This window comes from Mustela nivalis, assembly GCF_964662115.1.
Source record: "Mustela nivalis genome assembly, chromosome: 9".
In the NCBI taxonomy this organism is placed as follows: domain Eukaryota; kingdom Metazoa; phylum Chordata; class Mammalia; order Carnivora; family Mustelidae; genus Mustela; species Mustela nivalis.
The window spans coordinates 19,217,601-19,235,013 of record NC_139028.1 but is presented as its reverse complement, the minus strand read 5'-3'; the positions used below and the strand labels follow the sequence as shown (position 1 = coordinate 19,235,013).

The following is a 17,413-nucleotide window of genomic DNA, read 5'->3' as shown; positions in this document are numbered from 1 at the left end:
TATCACCCCAGTGGGATTCCAGCACAGGAATTTGGAGAGGGAACGACACAGGCCTTTGTTCCAATCATAGCAGTACCTGAATATTTTATCCTGAGGGCACAGAGTAGCAGTTGGTGAAAAACACTTGAGAAGCCATTTATTGAATACATATGATAGAGTTTCTATCTTGTTGTCTCAGTAGTAAAATAATCAAAGGATTATTTTATTGAAACACTGCCATACTATAGAGTGCCAGTGAGGATTTTCAAAATACTACATTTAACCCAAATGTAAAATTTTAAAACGATTCCAATCTGTTCTATCACATGACTCAATTAATTGCACTTTGTGAGTGTTGACGATAATCATTTCTTTGTCAACTTCACAATCGAGGGTGGTCCCTCCCACTTTCTTAGCCCCAGCAGAAGTGCTGATTTTTTTTTCTTTTTTTTAATATATAGAGGGTCTTTTCTTCCCATTCTCCATCAGCATTTTGCTTTAAATTGCATGTTCTCTTCCATTTTTAACTTAAAGTATAGCAATGAGTTTAAAAGTGGAACTCTTTGGGATCGGTGCCACAATTTCAATGGCTTCATCAATAACAGCTAGATCGTGGGGAGTGAGGTGGTGTCCTCACTGTGCCCAATGAACTGAAGACGCTCTTCTTGTTTTCTCTGAGGACTCTCGTGCTTGCCAAAGTGTTTTCTGCACAAAACCATCCTTGCAGCAAAGTTGTGGCCAAGTAGCCAACACCTCACTTTTTTTCAGAGATCTGTAACTGAGCGTCTGAAAGATGGCAAGTGACATTTGAGTGTGCAGAGTGGGACTGGTGTAAGAGTTTGGTTAGAAAGGCAACCCCCTGGGGTCTGATAAAGGCAAAGCATTACCATCTCTCCATTAATTTCCTAGCACTGCCGTAACTAATTATCACCAACTTCGTGGCTTAACACAACCAATTTATTCTCTCATAGTTCTAGAGGACTGAACACCAACGTTGAAGTGTTAGGAGGGCCACACTCGTTCAAAAGGGCTCTGGGAGAAGAGCTTTCCTTGCCTTTTCTGGCTCCTGGGGGCCCCAGATAGTCCTTGGCGTGAGGCATGTCTTTCTCACCTCTTGCTTTGTCTCAACTTGGCCTTCTCTTTTCTGCATGTGTCCTATAAGGACATTTGCTGTTGAAGTCAGTGCCCACCCAGCTAATCCAGAATGGTCTTATCTCAAGATCCTGAACTTGATACACCCACAAAGACATCTCTTTCCAAATAAGGCCATGTTCGCAGGTTCCGGGGCTAGAAGTGAGCATGTGTCTTGAGGGCCACCATTGCCTGAGCAAAACGGGGGCCAGGGAAAGGTGTAAAATGTGGCTTCTAATCGTTTCTCTACTTTGTGGCTAAAGTTAAATGTGAAAAGTTGCTTCCAAGACGCCAATCCTGTTCTCACCTTTTCTTACTCAATGAGTTTGGCTCAATTTAACATTACATAATGCAGGTTTTTCTTGTTAATTCATTTCATCTCCATCATTATGTAGCTTCATTATAGGCATCATGCTTATAATTTTCATATCACCAAAACTATTGTGGTGTAATGTCCCTATAATGGGAAAACAGAAATGATCAGATATTATCTAAATTGGCAGATAGTAGATTTCTTGTGACTTTGTTAATATGTAATTCATTTAAGCAAACTTAATATCCATTAACTTTCCTTGTAGGGGCCCATTAGCTTTAATAATACATTAACTCCTTTGTGAAACCTGAGTAGACATTCACCCAGTCCCCGCCCCTAAACTCTTCCAGTGTCCCAAGTATCTTCCAAATAGAATATAGCCCCACCCACCTATGAAATTATACTCGCTCCCAAATGCAAAATATTATAAGCACTGAACCTCCTACCTCTTGGAAGACTTGATAATGATCTTTATAAGCTTTGTCTTCCATCTTCTGTAGGTTCAAGAGAGATTTATCCTTCTAAGTACAAGGAGTAAAACTGCATACCTGAATTCCTTTGACCTCAGTCTCCTACTAGCCCTCACCCACAGGGAAGTGACCAGTGCCTTCCAAAAACAAAGACACAACTATTGATCATGTTGAACTCTAACATGGCACCATTGGAGGGTTCTTGTCTTATAAGAGTCGAAGAATGAATCTTGCGGGTCATAGGGGGAAGGAAGTGAAAGTTTCTTAAGAGAAGGCGAGAACAGAAAGTGCTCTCTAGAGTGACAGGGGTACCAGATGGGTTGCCGCGGGGGGCTTTTTATGGCCATCTTTTATAGAAAACTGACTGGGGAACTTGGTAAATACCTCATCTATAAATTAGGACAAACAAGGTAGATTTGTAAATATTATGGAAATGTCTCATCTGTATTTAGAACAAACAAGGTAGATTTGTTATATTCCCTTCTTTCTGGCTAATATCTTGTTTATAGTATTTCTCCGCATGTGGAATTTTCTGTGAGCCTGGTTACAGAGCCCCCTTTACCTGTCTCTTCCTACCTAGCTGCGCTGCTTCCTTACTCAGCACATTTTTATGGGAGACTATTGTTTCTTGTTTTTGTTGGTGTGTGTATGTGTGTGTTTATCCGAAGTGAGCCACACAAGCATTTTCTTCTTGATATTTAATTTTTTGGAATGTATATAAAGAGAAAGTCTTTCTACATAAAAGAAGGTTAAGAGTTACCAACCATTTTATTAATCTGAGTGGGAATTGAGAGTCTTCCTTGGCATCTTAAATAAGACTCAGTGTTCAAGAAAGTTTAACTTGATAGGGTGCCTGGGTGGCTCAGCCAGTGAAGCGTCTGCCTTCGGCTCAGGTCATGATCCCAGGGATCGAGCCCCACATTGGGCTCCTTGTTAAGGAGAGAGTCTGCTTCTCCCTCAGCTCCTCTTCCTACTCGTTCTCTCAATCATGCTCTCTCTCAGATAAATAAATAAAATCTTTATTAAAAAAAGAAAGAAAGAAAGTCACCTGATCATTCACTGCCCTCCTTTCCCGGAGTGCTATTGACAGCTCGGGAGAGTCAGCTAGGAATTCCTTCAGTAGCTCCTCCAGACACAGAACCCTCTGCATCATGGCCTGCCAGCTTTATTCTCTTGAACACCAGCCACTATGCAACAACCAAAGGGCTCCTGCCTCCGATGCCTAAGGCACTCGGTCTTTGAGCACTAAGGCTTTGTTGGTCATTGGCCTCTGCCAGTGGGCCAACTCCATCCCTCTCACAGCCGCCCCCCACTCGGCAGTCAGGCAGCACCGCAACTTGATGGCAATGGGAAGAGATACTTAAATACATGACATTGAACAGCCAGTCCGCGTGGATGTGGGACCATTTTAGATACTCCGTGAGGAGTATTCGACCCTCATTTTGTATTTGGCCCAAACCCTTAGCATCCCTTTGTATTTGGCCCAACCCTTAACCTTCTTAAACACCCCTTTAGGAGTCCATAGATCTGGAGAAGATGAACAAAATCACAGATCCACCACATTTTGCTTTCAGTTTAAGGAGTCTGCTTATCCTACAGAGTTAATCTTAACTTCATTTATCTGAGGACCAGTTTTCCCATATCCACAGGTGGTCTATACTCAACTCATTTAGAATTTATCTTTAAGTCACTTTATTGCTTTTCCCTAACAAAGGCCTGTGAAAAAATACCAAATTAGGAATTTTATTTTGCTAGGTGTGTTATGTTTAATAAACATAAAATAAGTACATAACTATTATTTTTAATATCCTTTTCTTTGGTACCTAAAAAGATTTTTTTTTAAAGATTTTATTTATTTATTTGACAGACAGAGATCACAAGTAGGAAGAGAGGCCGGCAGAGAGAGAGAGAGAGAGAGAGGGAAGCAGGCTCCCTGCTGAGCAGAGAGCCCGATGTGGGGCTCAATCCCAGGACCCTGGGATCATGACCTGAGCTGAAGGCAGAGGCTTTAACCCACTGAGCCACATAGGTGCCCCTAAAAAGATTTTTTTGTAGTATTATTTATAAGTGTTAGATTATCACCGGGAAATGCTGACCTCATCCATGGACCTCAGATTAAGAACAGCTCTTTTCTGGGTAAATGAGACTACCCTGGGGGAACTCTAACCTGTTGGAATTGGTATTCATTCTACTCACTTGGTTCGGGCCTGGCCCATTTTGCTGCATGAAGCCTTCCGGAAACCTTTTTCTACCTCATCTAAAACCAATGGTTATTAACCAGGATATGAACAGTTACATGACAGATAACGGATTTGAGTTCTGTATAAACTGCATCCTTTTGAGGAGATATTTTTTTAAAAAGAAATAGCAAAGACCTGCACTGTGTATACCGTTCAACAGCTTACTTTAAGTCCGACAGGGAAAGGAGGAACAGTAAAACAGAGCTACCATCTTGCACAGAGGACAAGGCTTGAGCTACAACTTGGAATTGCTTTTGTCTTGTGGATTTAAGTCCTAATTAATTGAACACAGAATTTTGCAGTGTTTGTTTGTTAGGACCCTTATTTGTGGTACCAGGAGAAATTGTTGTGCCCAATTATGTGAAAAATCAGCCAGATGTGTATGCTGTCATACTTTTAATAATCTTTAAGTTCGTGGTGAGTACAGATATTAATTGTGTAGTATGCATTGAAGTGATTAACATCAATGTAATTTATCATCTGGAGATTTCTGAACATAAATAAATGAGTTGTTTTGTTCAGCAAGGTGTTGACCCCTTCAGAATTAGTGAATTAAAGCCCCCCCCCCTTTTTTTATTATAAATATGAAAGGCACCACAATCAGCCAAGTGTTCAGTTATTTGATTTTCTGGGGCATTAGCCGCTCTTGTTTGTGACATTTCCCTGTTGGGTGCTTGTTTGCAAGCTCATTAATAAGGTTTTCTCATAGGAACGTTGCTGGGAATGAAGAACATACAGTAGGGCTCTCAGTTTTCTGGCTTTCATTGTAAGGCTCAGCAAGGCTGCCGAGGCAGCCACACACGGCTCAGTGTTTAAAACAGAAAATAATTATGCACGGAAGCTGGAGTTCAAAGCTCTCCTGCCTTAGATGTTAGGCGGAGAACAGTTTTGCCTTTTAACGTTCTGAGCTAGATGACCCTAAATTCCTTCTGTGCGGTTCTTTTTTCCCCTCCCGCATGTCTGTGTACGTGGCGTTGCTCAAATTTACAACATGGTTGATTATAGTGGAGCGTGGTGCAATTGTCGCGTGGTTAGTGGAGCTGTACATCTAAAGGAACGTACTCTTGTCAAATAAAAGCCTGTTTAAAGGAGAACAGTTCACTGTCTGCGCGTTAAAAGAAAACTGTTTAAATAGCATCAAGGTGGCAACACAGAGCGATGTAAGCTGGGGATTCAAAGGAGAGCTGTGACCCTCAGTATGAAATTCAGATCGCCGTGCAAAGTGGGAAAAGCCTCACTCCGGACTCGCCATTGGTTGCTGTGTGTCTTCCGCTTTCCTCCCGTCACAGCCTTGCTTCTTTGGTACAATTTGCAAAAATCTTCATTTTGTGAGAGTTTTTTTCTATGTGTGCCTATTTGTTTAAAAAAGAGAGAGAGAGGGAGAGAACGAGAAATTGAGATGGGTTTTGAAAGGGAGAGTGAAAACAAAGACTCTAGAAATGGGTGTTTGAATACCTTCCCTCCTCTGATTATCACCTGATGGTTAATCGTGTACATAGGCATCATTTTCAAAATGAGTTTTATTGAGCCCCTCTAGGCAGATATTTTGTCAATCCATTTTCCTGTTCATCCGGGGTTGGGAGAAGGCTGGATTTCTCCTTTCGTTCCCTCGATTGGGGGAAAATTAAACGTTGAGGAGATGATCCAAACCTGTTCTCTGTCTGTGCCAAAATAAATGTTTCTCTGGTATCGACAGTGCCCCTGCAGTGAAGGAGGGAGAAAAACCTGGAAATGGGAAAAGCTTTCCTGCTTGGGAGTGGAGGATAAGACGTCATTTCCCAACACGGCTCCTGGATGCATCCTCTCCCCATCAGTTCTGTTCCCAGATCGTATTCTTCAAAGCATAGTAGCTGGTGTTCCCCGATTTGGCCTGTTTCTCTCTGATCTCGTCTCGTCTTTGAACAGAATATGCTCTTCCTCCCACTCTCCCTTCCTTTTATTTTTTTAAGCAATGAATTGAGTTTCAGTGGAAGTCATTTCAGTATTTCGTATTCCTCATGGAGACCCCCAGATTCAAACGAATGTTTGAGCTGTCATTTGTTGCGTGACCACAGGGCAGGGGCGGGGCCACAGTCCTGATACTAACTGTGGAGCTTGTTCATGGAGCTTTCTGCTGCACCATAGGGGGCAGGAGGTTGAGGGACCAATACTCAAAACACAGAGTCAGTGTCAGGGCAAGTCTGTTGCGAGCAAGAGTTGAGTGACATGACAAGGTCAAGGACGAGAAAGCCACCACCTCTACCTTATGAAGTCACACTCGGGAGATGGAGGTCTCTTACGAAGGATGCTCTGTCCACATCTCGCTGTCCCATCTATTGTCTTTGGGGAAGATGTCTCTGTGGCTGTGGACATTGAGCATTTCCACTGCAAAGCGAGTCTTCTAATGGTTTTTAACTCAAGGTCACATTTCAATTCTGTGGAAGGTTAAATGGTTGTGAAGTTAAAATCTGAAAATCGAAAATGAGTGGTCAGACAACATCCTTTTATGATTTCCCCAAAGATCCCACCTTAGAGATACACCAGAAATGCTAAATAAACATGTAGTGAAAGGGAAGCATGTAAATCAGAACACGTGGGCTGAACCTCAAATTTTGGGAGCTGGACTGACCTTCCAGAAGAATAATACGATTATATTTTGTGCTAAGGGCTAGTGAAGTGATTCAACAGGGAGGCCATGAGATTGGGGTAACTACCATGTCTTGGGTAGCCTATGGAAGCAAAGGAAACCCTCAACCAAAGTCCCCAGGCTCCCCAAAAAATGAAAGCGAAGCCACCACCAATCAGGAACAGCCCAACTAGACTTTCACCAAATAAGGCAACTGCTTAAGCGAGAGCCAATCAAATAATGGCCCTTGCTTTGCTTCCCTGTCTTCTCCATAGAAACCTTTCCCCTAGCTCCTGTGGCGGGAGGATTTTCAGTGTTGTGTTGCCTTGTTTAAATCAATGGGTGCTCAAATAAACTCTCAAAAATGTTAATGTGCCCAGTTTATCTTCTAACAAGCTTAAGATGTATTCATGTTCTGGCTTTTTTTGTTTGTTTGTTTAAGTCAGTAACAGATCTTGGAGTAGGAGTCCACACCCCGGCATTTCTCCAGCTTCTCATGCATTTGTTCACTCCGTAACAAGTCTTGAGTGCCTACTGCATGTGCCGGGTGCCAGGATACAAAAGACCCAAAACTTTCCTTCTTACAGAGCTGACTTTCCTATAGAGAAATACGTGCTTTTCCTTCCCTGCGTTCACTTTCACATTTTAAAGATTTCTCGAAGATAGGGAAGATTGCTATATGAGTGTGCCGCCCATTTCTAAAGCACTGGAAACATAACTTTCTGTCGCAACGTCGCAGAATAAAATTTGATTCTGTTGGGTAAACAATAATTTCCGTATCCACAAAACTCCTTGCAAGTTGCCACAGGCAGGATTTGCGATCTGCTGGAGTGATGTGGTACGTGCTTGTTGGTCCCACAGCTCCCACCTGGTTTGACTCCTCCCACCCCCAGTAGCTCAGTCCTCCCCCAGTGCAGTTACAGTCCTCCCATTCATACAACAGATGTAACAGCAGGGGGTCCTTTGCCTTGCAAACAAACAATAAATGGCGGTGAGAATTATTCATGAATGTCTTATGACATTAGAAAGCAAACCTTTTGCAAGATGTGGAACTCCTCTGAAAGCTCCACGTGACTGCTCTCGAAACCAGACCCAATCACGTCTTGCTACCGGACACTGTCTTCCTTCAGTGCAAAGCTGGCCTCTTCTGGCAATCCAGGCAGCTGTTTGGGGGGTGCCGATTCCTGCCTCAAGCGCAAAAAAAAAACCCTCATACTCCCCAGATCTCAGGTTAATCTTTGCATTGTCGTGTTTCTCCAAACTGCAGAAATCCCCCGTGATTGACAAAGACTCTTCAGCTGATGCTTCCCTACCTGAATGCGTAGGCACTGACCCAGACTTCTCCCAGCCATTCTGATGCATGTGAGCACTTGCTGCCCTTGACCTCTCCCTGGCAGATGCCCTGAGACCATTACTATTTGCTCCGCTGGCATCCAGTCCCGCTCCAACAGATATTCGGAAATTGGGCGAAAGGGCTGTCCATGAAGAGCCCGTGTCCCGAATGCAGTCACAGAAGCAAATTTGCACCCAGGACCTTGGGCCTGGTTACAGTTAGTGCATCAGAGAACATTGGATGCCCACATTCTAAATAAGAATTTAGAAATTCTTGGGCTGGGAAGGCTGTTGGGAGCCCATGGGGTAATAAGTCTCGTGCTGGGATAAAAGTATCTTCCTAGTCCTCAGTTCTACTCCTGTCTGGTACATGGAAAGGATGACATCCCAGGCAAAAGGAAACCGCTAAATACCATTTTACTCATTTTTTTAATAAATAATTTTAAAAACCTGCTATGTTAGTGTTGCGATCTAGAGAGAAGGAGATGATTTTTTCATTTACATAGGAACGTGAATACAGGCTACAGAGTCTCAAGCTTCAACTTCTGGAAAGATCACAGAACGTGGTGCAAGGTCAGACTGGCATGAAATCAATTGTAATCTGCCAGCAAGCCATTCTAACCTCTATAAGAGTTTCCTTTTATATATATATTTTTTTCCCTTTATAGAGAGAGCAAAGTACATTTAAAGAAAGTCTCATCAAATTGGAATGTCTTTCTAATATTATTTTTTTAATTGGTTGCTCCTGTGGTGTGACCCAAAGCCTCCTGGCATTTAACCCTCTGTGCAACTTTGACTAATGAACGAATTTTGTCTGCTCTACGAGTCTTGCTAAATGTCTTTTATAGGGTTTTTAAAAAATGACAGTATATTATAAAAACCTCAGATCCCTTGACCTAATTGATTGGCTGTTGGTGATGCCATCTCTGTAACTGTAATGTTCCATAAGTGCACAGACCTAACTATTTTTCTTATTTTTATATAGCAGTTCCATTTTTTTAATGACATTAAGCCATTCTGAGCGATACATTTCTAGGCAGTTACTGCAGTTGGGTAGAAAGTGTCCTCTGGCTCGTAGCCTTGTGCCTTACAACACCAACCGAGGCATAAAATGATCACCCAGAAAATGTACTGGGCCTTACCTCATTACTTAAAAATAAATCTTGGAGTCTGGGTCTGTCTCAGAAAAGCTTTGGTGGGTTATAACGTTTGATTTATGAACATAATTAAAATATAAATGATGAGCTTTGGGCTATTCAGTTAGCCATCTGGATTGTGCAGGATTTTGACATACTCGCATACAAGTCAGGATCTTCCTGGGGAAATTTAACCTCCCTGAGTTCGAGAGGCGCCAGTGGAATCCCAGGCTGTCTGGGCTACCTGTTGAGCATACTGGAGTTCCTCTTTCAGGGGAAGGGAAGGGGCTGGATCTTGGCACAGAGACCCACCTGTGCGGCTCTCAGGCAGGGCGTGAAGTTGGTTCAGCTGCCCCACGGTCAAATAACATGCATGTAAGTGGTGCGTGTGTCAGAGAAGGACATTTTTCTGTATGATGCAAATAAGATTAATGTTTACCTCTTCAGCCAGCTATTAAGGTAGCTGTAGCAGCTCTGCCCATCAGTAGATGGTAGAGGTCTCTCCAGGAGCCTGAGGAGTAAATTGGGAAAATCCGTTACCAGAATTGGAGGTGCATTTTCTATGGCGTAGTAGGATTTTTTTTTTTTTTTTTTTTTAAATATAAGTTTCAGGTACAGCAGATCCTTAGCTTGCTCTTCCTAATTTCTGTGAGTAATTGGCAGCTGGGAAACAGCCATTAGTAACATAAAAAAGAGTTTAACTAGAAGTCTGTGGTACTGAAGAGAGGCAAGACTGGCTTGGATTTTCAACAGTCTCTTTATTATTAATGGAAGTTGAGCACGTAAAACCCTTAGTGCACTGTGCTGAAAAATACACCCTCTCTGTTTGCTTGTAAATTACACAAGGGGAAAAAAAAAACAAAAATTCTATATAGACCAGCAGGCATCCTACTTCTCCTTAATGGGCAGAACTCAGCAGAGCATGGAAAATGTAGTCCTTCCGTGGATCAGAGATTAACCTAGAAGCAAATGTTCCATTTCAGCCCAGATTTGGGGCTTTAAATTAGCCTTGCTCAGAATGGTTCCTAGGTAAGAATGACAGAGGTTTCCTGACCAGGAACCCTGTTAAGTGCTGCTCTTTCTGAATGTAAAATATAAGGGACCAGGGTCTTTGGCTGTCGGTGTTCCCAGTAACGTAACCTTCTCCTGTTGCTTGCTTTACTTACTTATTTACTTCTTCGTATCTTGTGTTTGTAATAGACTTCACCAGCCAGCTCTGTGTTTATGGGTCACACCAGCAAAACAGATAGACTCACTTATGTCACCCAATGGTTGTATGTAGTGTAGGCTTTGAGACCAGAGCTCTGCAAGGAGGGTGGCCAGCAGCTCTTCCTTCTTCTCAGCCAGCCAGTCCTCACTCAAGGTCATGGTGTGTATCCTGTCTGTTTCTGCCTCTCTGTAGGGACTACTTTCCCTACCCAGTGACCAGTCTCTGGACACCGCCACACCATTTTGTTCTCGAACACTCCCTTGGCCAGCAAGTCTAAGAACAGAACCATGCGTACTTTGCAAGTGTCAGCTGGAGCTTTCGGGCCTGTTAATTTATGTCCTCTGGCAAGTGGCTTAGCGTCTCAGAGAGGGTCACCCATTCACAGTGTGCAGTGCACACTGGTATACAAAAAGGCACTCCTAAAAGGTTTTGAATGCCACGTGGTTTTCCAAGACAGAAAGATCTGTGATGGGAACAAGACTGTACCAACGTGTCTGGAAAGCAGCCATCCCCAGAGAGGACTCCCTCATGCAGCTTGTTTTAGCCGCGTACGGTCTGAGATCAGTTGAGTGTTGCCATAGTTCTGATTTCCCTCTCAGTCCATAGGATGAATGTTAATGAGCTAAGCACTGCTTGTAAAAGGCCAAGGGGCTGATGTTTAGGTGGTGTGATTGTCTGAGAAAGTAAAGTTATGGAAATTGTTTTGACCTTTCAGCCAAGTGATGTCTTGCCCTCTCACATTTATTACTCTTGGGTACGTTTCCAAAAATACACATTTACAGAGCCACCGCATTAAATGAGAAAACTGATTTAGGGATTAATAGCTTGTTAGTTCAACATAGAAAAAAACAGTCTCCCCATTCCATTCAGGTTTTATTTGTAAATGTATTTGTATGGGTTTCTAAGTTAATCCCAATCCCTTCTGGTTCCCTCCCTAGGGCCCACACCTCCCGTCATTCATCTTTAGGACCCAAACCCCGACGAGCTCCAAACACAGGTTTTAAGTAGCCAGTGTATGTAAGAACAGCTACGTCACTTAGTTAAGTACTTGACTGCCTTCAGAAGCCATACTTGGTTTTAATTATGAATTATTACTGGGTAATGTGGTTTTGAACCTGAAATCCCAACATTCACAGGCCTGCCTCCTATTAAGTTACCTCCATGACCTTGGACTGGCTAGTTCATTCCACTGGCTACTGGACTGGGTACCAGTGTTCTCATCCCTAAAACTGGGCTTATTCCACCACCAATGACAGCTCCTAGCACAGTAGTCCCTCGGTACTTGTCTGCATCCTTCCTTCTCACGTGTGTATACATTGAGATGTCGAAGAGTTCCGCTGGGACCACCAAAAGCACCCATTTCTTTATTCTCAAAGCCATTTGAGTGGAGTTCGGAAGTTTTGCCTTTCCCATTCAAAATCAAGAGCATAGAAGAGGCAAACTTATTAATATGCATTGTCACAACATATTGTCACATAGTAATATAGGATATATGATAAAATGTATCAATTCTGAGCACCACAAATATCTGGCTTCACCTCAGCATGAAGGCAAATGAGTTTCCTTTAGCTTGAGTGAGTTTGGAGATAAACTTCAATGTAACAAAATGTATTTCACAGGAAATGTTTGATGTGGCGCAGTTGGCTTATGAATCTCTTATCTGCTCGCGGTTCACTCCTTGGAGTTATTAGTCAATTTAATTTGAGCAAATGCCAGGATTACTAACTAATTAGGAGGATGTTAGTGAAGGCATGAGGTTGGGGAGAGCGCGAGTGCTGGTAGTGTGGGGTTTGTGGCGGCATGCAAGTCTGATTTTTGCCTGATGTCATTTGCTAAACATTACACTTTGTGTTGTTGTCACACAGATAAGCCTCAAGTGCATATTCAGATGACTTACCCTCTACAAGGCCTGACCCGGGAAGGGGATGCGCTCGAGTTAACATGTGAAGCCATCGGGAAGCCCCAGTAAGTTCTGAAGGCCAAGGTTGGCAGAGGGTCATGAACAGTAAATGTCACAACACGAAGCTGTGCGTTCGCAAGTCACCAGCCTGTCACCTGTCTCCTGCTGTAAAGGATGGAAGATTTTGCAAGAAATAAGGAATATTCAGTTAAAGGGGGGAATAAATACCTGTGGTCGGTTCTTAATGGCCAGGATTGGGAGAAAAATGAAATGCCAGCTAAGATGGAAATCTCGACTAATTCTATTTTATTATCATCAACATGATTGTCAGAACTATCTTCTCTCACAAAAAAAAAAAAAAAAAAAAAAAAAATCCTAATACATTTTTAGTATGCCCACAATCTAATGATAAATCTGCTACCTTCTGTGTTAATGTCTAAGCTGCCGGGAAAGATGGTTTTCAGATTTAAATTAAGCCGCTGTGATTAGGGCCAGCCGTTGGAAAATGAATCTGCCCTACCTTTAATTTTACTTCTCCTTTCCTCAAAGGAAGTGACTCCTAGAAATATGTTTGTTCATAAGGAATGGCCCCAGAGCTTTTCTCAAGCAGCCTATGTATGCCCCTGCAGAAGAGAAAGAACATAACACTCTTATTTTATGGAAAAGTACAAAGAAGCTGCTTCCCTGCGGAATGAATGGAAGTGAATTAGGGAAACTGCTGTATATTATCACTAATAGAGCAAAAAAAGCTGCTTTAGTGATGGTGCTGCTTCAGACATCCATCCTATTTCATCTGGGGAGAGGAGAGAAGCTCTTTCTAAGAGAGTGAAGATTGTTTTTAACTGTTTCTTAAAGAAACAATCCCCAGAACCCTAAGAGGGAACAAGTCAGTGTCGAGATTCTGAGCCCTCAACTTTGAGTGGTCCCCACCAAAACAAAACAAAACAAAATAGCATTGAGCTCCCTCTGCTGTCCCTGTGGTATGATTTTTTTTTTTTTTTCCCTCAGAGTTTTTATTAACCAGCCTGACTATCACAGTTTTCATGCTCTGAGCATCTTAAGGAAGGCTCCCGGAGATCTCTGGAGAGCACTGTCCCTGTTACAGCTAAGGCATGATCTCTGACAAGAGACTGGGAAGCCAGACGGAAGCAGCTGCCACGCCTCAGCCCTCCCTGTGTCAGGCTTCCCTCACTGCGGGCTAGAGTCTGCTCTGTCTGGCCTCACCATGTGGAGCTTTAAAGATGACCTTTAGGAAGTCGGAGGTGGTCTTGGTTCTGTGGTGCGCCCAAGTTACTAGGTTCAAAATGCTTCACGCTTTGGCGGAGCAATCTTTCCCTCCTTTGAACACAGCCAAGGATGCAGATCTTTCCTTCCGTAAACTGTCTGGAGTACGCCCTGGTTAGTGACTTACCTTGCCTCCAGAAAAATAAAAAATAAAATAAAATCCAGTGGAGGAAAAGAAATAAATGCTCCCAGGCCTCTCACCACTTATAATACCTATATTCAGCCATATTAACCACATTTAGAGTATATGGCTTTGCTAACCTATATTTTGTTTCTGTGGGGTTCCTCCCCCCCCCCAAAGAAGGTACTCTGTTCCGTTGAATGTGCCACCGAGACAGTCAATGACATGTTTCCTTCAGGACATTTATGCCAGAGAAGGTATTTGTTTGTTCCTCCCAGATGGGAACGGGTGGACGGCTGTGTGAGCAAGCCCACGTTACTCCACTGCGATCCTTTCCGGCATATTACCTATTTATTTTCTCAAGAAATTGCATACAATAAAAATGGTAATTTAACTTGCCATTAAATGTTGTGAATATCCTCAGCACTTACCCCCACTGATTGTTTCAGCTGTCAAGCAGCAGGACGTTAGCTCTGAATGCCAGGCAGACCCATTTGCCGTTGCCTACAAGCAACACATATGCAGGACTAATTTTTAAATAATTTACTGGGTTGTGATGACAAACCCATGTGTAATTAAAGAAAAATTGTAACTTCACATCCCATTTGAAAGTTGGAATGCTACTCGACAGGGCTAACTCAGGTGTTCGCTCATCATTAAGCGCTGGGCCTTTCCGTCCTGTTGCCGCTCCTAGAGGTGGTGCTGGGGACAGATAAGAAGTTACTTCTGTGCCTGCGTCTCTGCTGCCCTTCCTCCAAAATGAGAGCTTCAGGCACAGGCGCCCACATGGCCCTGATGTCACGGGAGGTTGAGGGAGCCGCCTTGAAGAACACGCACATTAGATTCAAGAAGTTTTGAAAGATAACTTGGTGCATGTGCGATTTGGGCTCCAGAACATCTTGTAAAATTGGCTTTTCCCTAATGGACACAAATGTGGCGCTGAAACAAATGTGGCCTCTGAATGCCAGAAGGAGCCCAAATGGAGATGCACCCCTCAGTGACTAACTCGGACCCAGAAGCCTCACCCTTGAGTCACAGGGTCTGCAGGTGCACGTGGAGAGGGAGAGGGTGTGACAGCGAGGGGGACTGGGAGAGCCAGCAAAGCAAGGCATGTAGCAGAGGAACCCATAGAGAAGGTGGACTGGGCGGGGGAGGCAGGTTACGGGTAGGAGTCAAGGAGAAAAAAAGGATTGAGCCTTTCCCCGAATGAACAAGGTACTTTTTCCAACAGCAGAGGTCAAAAGAAAGCAGCATTCAGATGTAAAAGCCTGTTTCTTTTTACGAAACTTGAAATCCCTTTAAATCTCCCAAGTGGCTTCCAGGCAAGAGTCTTGGTATATCTGTAACCATCAGAGTAATGCGTGTATCACTCGCCAAGAATTTGCTGTTTTCCCCCTAATTAATGAGATGATTAATGATGGCTGGGCTCTGTCCTGTTTGGTGTGAAACCACACAGCAGGGCATAAAAATAGGGCACCTTGTTTTATTTACTGATTTGTTAAAGATGAATTGCAAATAATGAGACTCCTGCTTATGGTCCGTTGAAAGTTTTTCAATACCTGATAATGTTTTTTAGAAAAAGTTTATTCCAGACAGACTCAGGGGGACTTCACGGCTGTAATTCTGTTACATGTCTTTAATCGTGTCACCCTCCACGGGACTCCTGTGATGCGTGGGTGGGAAGCTGACGCAGACGTCTTGGTGGGAGATAACGAAGCACCCTGTGCCGCCCCTCTTTCCTCTGCAGGCCGGTGATGGTGACCTGGGTTAGAGTCGATGACGAGATGCCTCAGCACGCCGTCCTTTCCGGGCCCAACCTGTTCATCAATAACCTAAACAAAACAGATAACGGTACATACCGCTGTGAAGCCTCTAACATAGTGGGGAAAGCTCACTCGGATTATATGCTGTATGTTTACGGTACGTGGAAAGCTAAACCTGTCTTCTACTAGACTCATTTACATGTAGTTGCTGCTTATGTTCCCTCCCAGAGCTTTTGGTCCGGTTGAAAACCAGAAGCCCATTTGTTTTCTGCAAGACCTTAAAGAAGCCTGGCCTGGGGTGGACCCCAGTGTCCCCACCTGGGAGGGCACTGACTTTTCGTCTCTCCCTCTAATCGTGGGGATTTCCCACTAGATCACAGTCCCTGGTCATGCTGAGCAGGAAAGCTGTGTCCTCAGGCACAAGCCATGGAGACTGTGTTAGAAATAATGACTGCAAAATTCAGCCTTACCAATTAATGGCTATTTAGCTCAGAAAGTTTATTCCCAGTGGTATTTTCCTGTGATATCTGAGCTAGTCTCCTGCTTTGATGAACAGAAGTATCCTGTTTTCAGCATGAAGCTATTACATTCCCGAAGATGTTGCAAGCCAGTAAATACTTGGAGAAATGATACAGGCTCCTTGGTAGCCACATAAACCACCAGTAGCTCTTCCTTTAGACAAGAACACATTTATTTTTAAATTTGTCTGTTTTCTTAATATCTTCTCACAGGATTACTAGAGCATATAGCATCATCAATTGCATTCTCTAACCAGCAAACGTTTCTTGAGCATCTCCTACATGTCAGACATCTTAGACTTTTTCCCATTTCTTTTTAAATTTATTTATTTGACAGAGAGAGAGAGTGAAAGAGAGCACAAGTAGGCAGAGAGGCAGGCAGAGCGGGTTGGGAGGGGGAAGCAGGCTCCCTGCTCAGCAGCCCAATGTAGGGCTCGATCCTAGGACCCTGAGATCATGACCTGAGCTAAAGGCATGGGGCTTAACCCACTGAGCCATCCAGGCGCCCGACTTTTTCTCATTGATATCTTAATGTCAGTTTTGTGTGGTGAATATTCTCTCTGTAGTTGAGGAGGGCACTGCTGCTCTAGCCTTAGGATGGCAGACTATGCCTCTTCTGTCCAAAGTCTCTAGGTCAGGTTTATAAAGGAAGCATAGTCATGAACTGAGATGACATGGAATAAGGAACCACAGGCCTGAAAATTTTGGTGTCTTATGAATATACAGTTATGTGTGCACATTTCTTTCTTCCTGTTAGCACTGTAAATACATTATCCAAGTATAACTGTGTACGCATATACACCCATACACACAGAACCATATGTAGGAAATATTGTCTCCGTTATGTCTTAGAACCTGGCCATTTTCCTTTTGAAGAAAACAGGAGTCAGTGTCTTGAGGACGCGGAAGCATGCTTTACCCCCTATCTACTTGGATATTCAAATCTAATCCTTATGATCTAATTCTGTGGTTTTAGGGGTTTTTTTCTCCCCCTTTTAACGTAATGCAGAATTACAAGATCACATCTATCCACCTGGTTTGTAAACGTCTGAGATGTGTTTTCTGCATACAATACCCACGTGGTCTGTGCTCTACACATGTAAGAGTATTAGTTCTCCCTAGTGGTTGAGGAGATCCCCATGAAGGGAACAGTGATCCCATGTCCATGCCGGGGGGTACCCTGGCCCCCTTTTCAGTTGATATGACACAGCCACCCTGTGCCTCAGACTGTTCCTGGTCCACTGATGCCAGAGGCTGCCAGGTAGATCTCCGTCTGTACATGAGGGTTTGAGCCTCCCACAAGCCCCCTCCATTGCTGTCCCCCAGGTCCGCAGTGGCAAATGCCCACCAGTCTAGGGTATGCTTCCGTGAGTCAGAAGACTAAGTTATCTGGAAAAACAACTCTGATTTA

At 43.5% G+C, this 17,413-nt stretch overlaps 1 protein-coding gene across 6 annotated transcripts in view; it reads left to right on the top strand.

Moving 5' to 3' along the window:
* Nucleotides 1-17,413, top strand: part of CADM1 (cell adhesion molecule 1) — a 325,642-nt gene that overhangs the window by 270,833 nt on the left and 37,396 nt on the right. For all 6 annotated transcript variants that reach the window (XM_082682635.1, XM_082682633.1, XM_082682631.1 and 3 more), the window contains exons 6-7: nt 12,282-12,381; nt 15,469-15,641. In XM_082682635.1, coding sequence (XP_082538761.1) covers nt 12,282-12,381; nt 15,469-15,641 — 273 coding nt within the window. The remainder of the gene's footprint in view (nt 1-12,281; nt 12,382-15,468; nt 15,642-17,413) is intronic.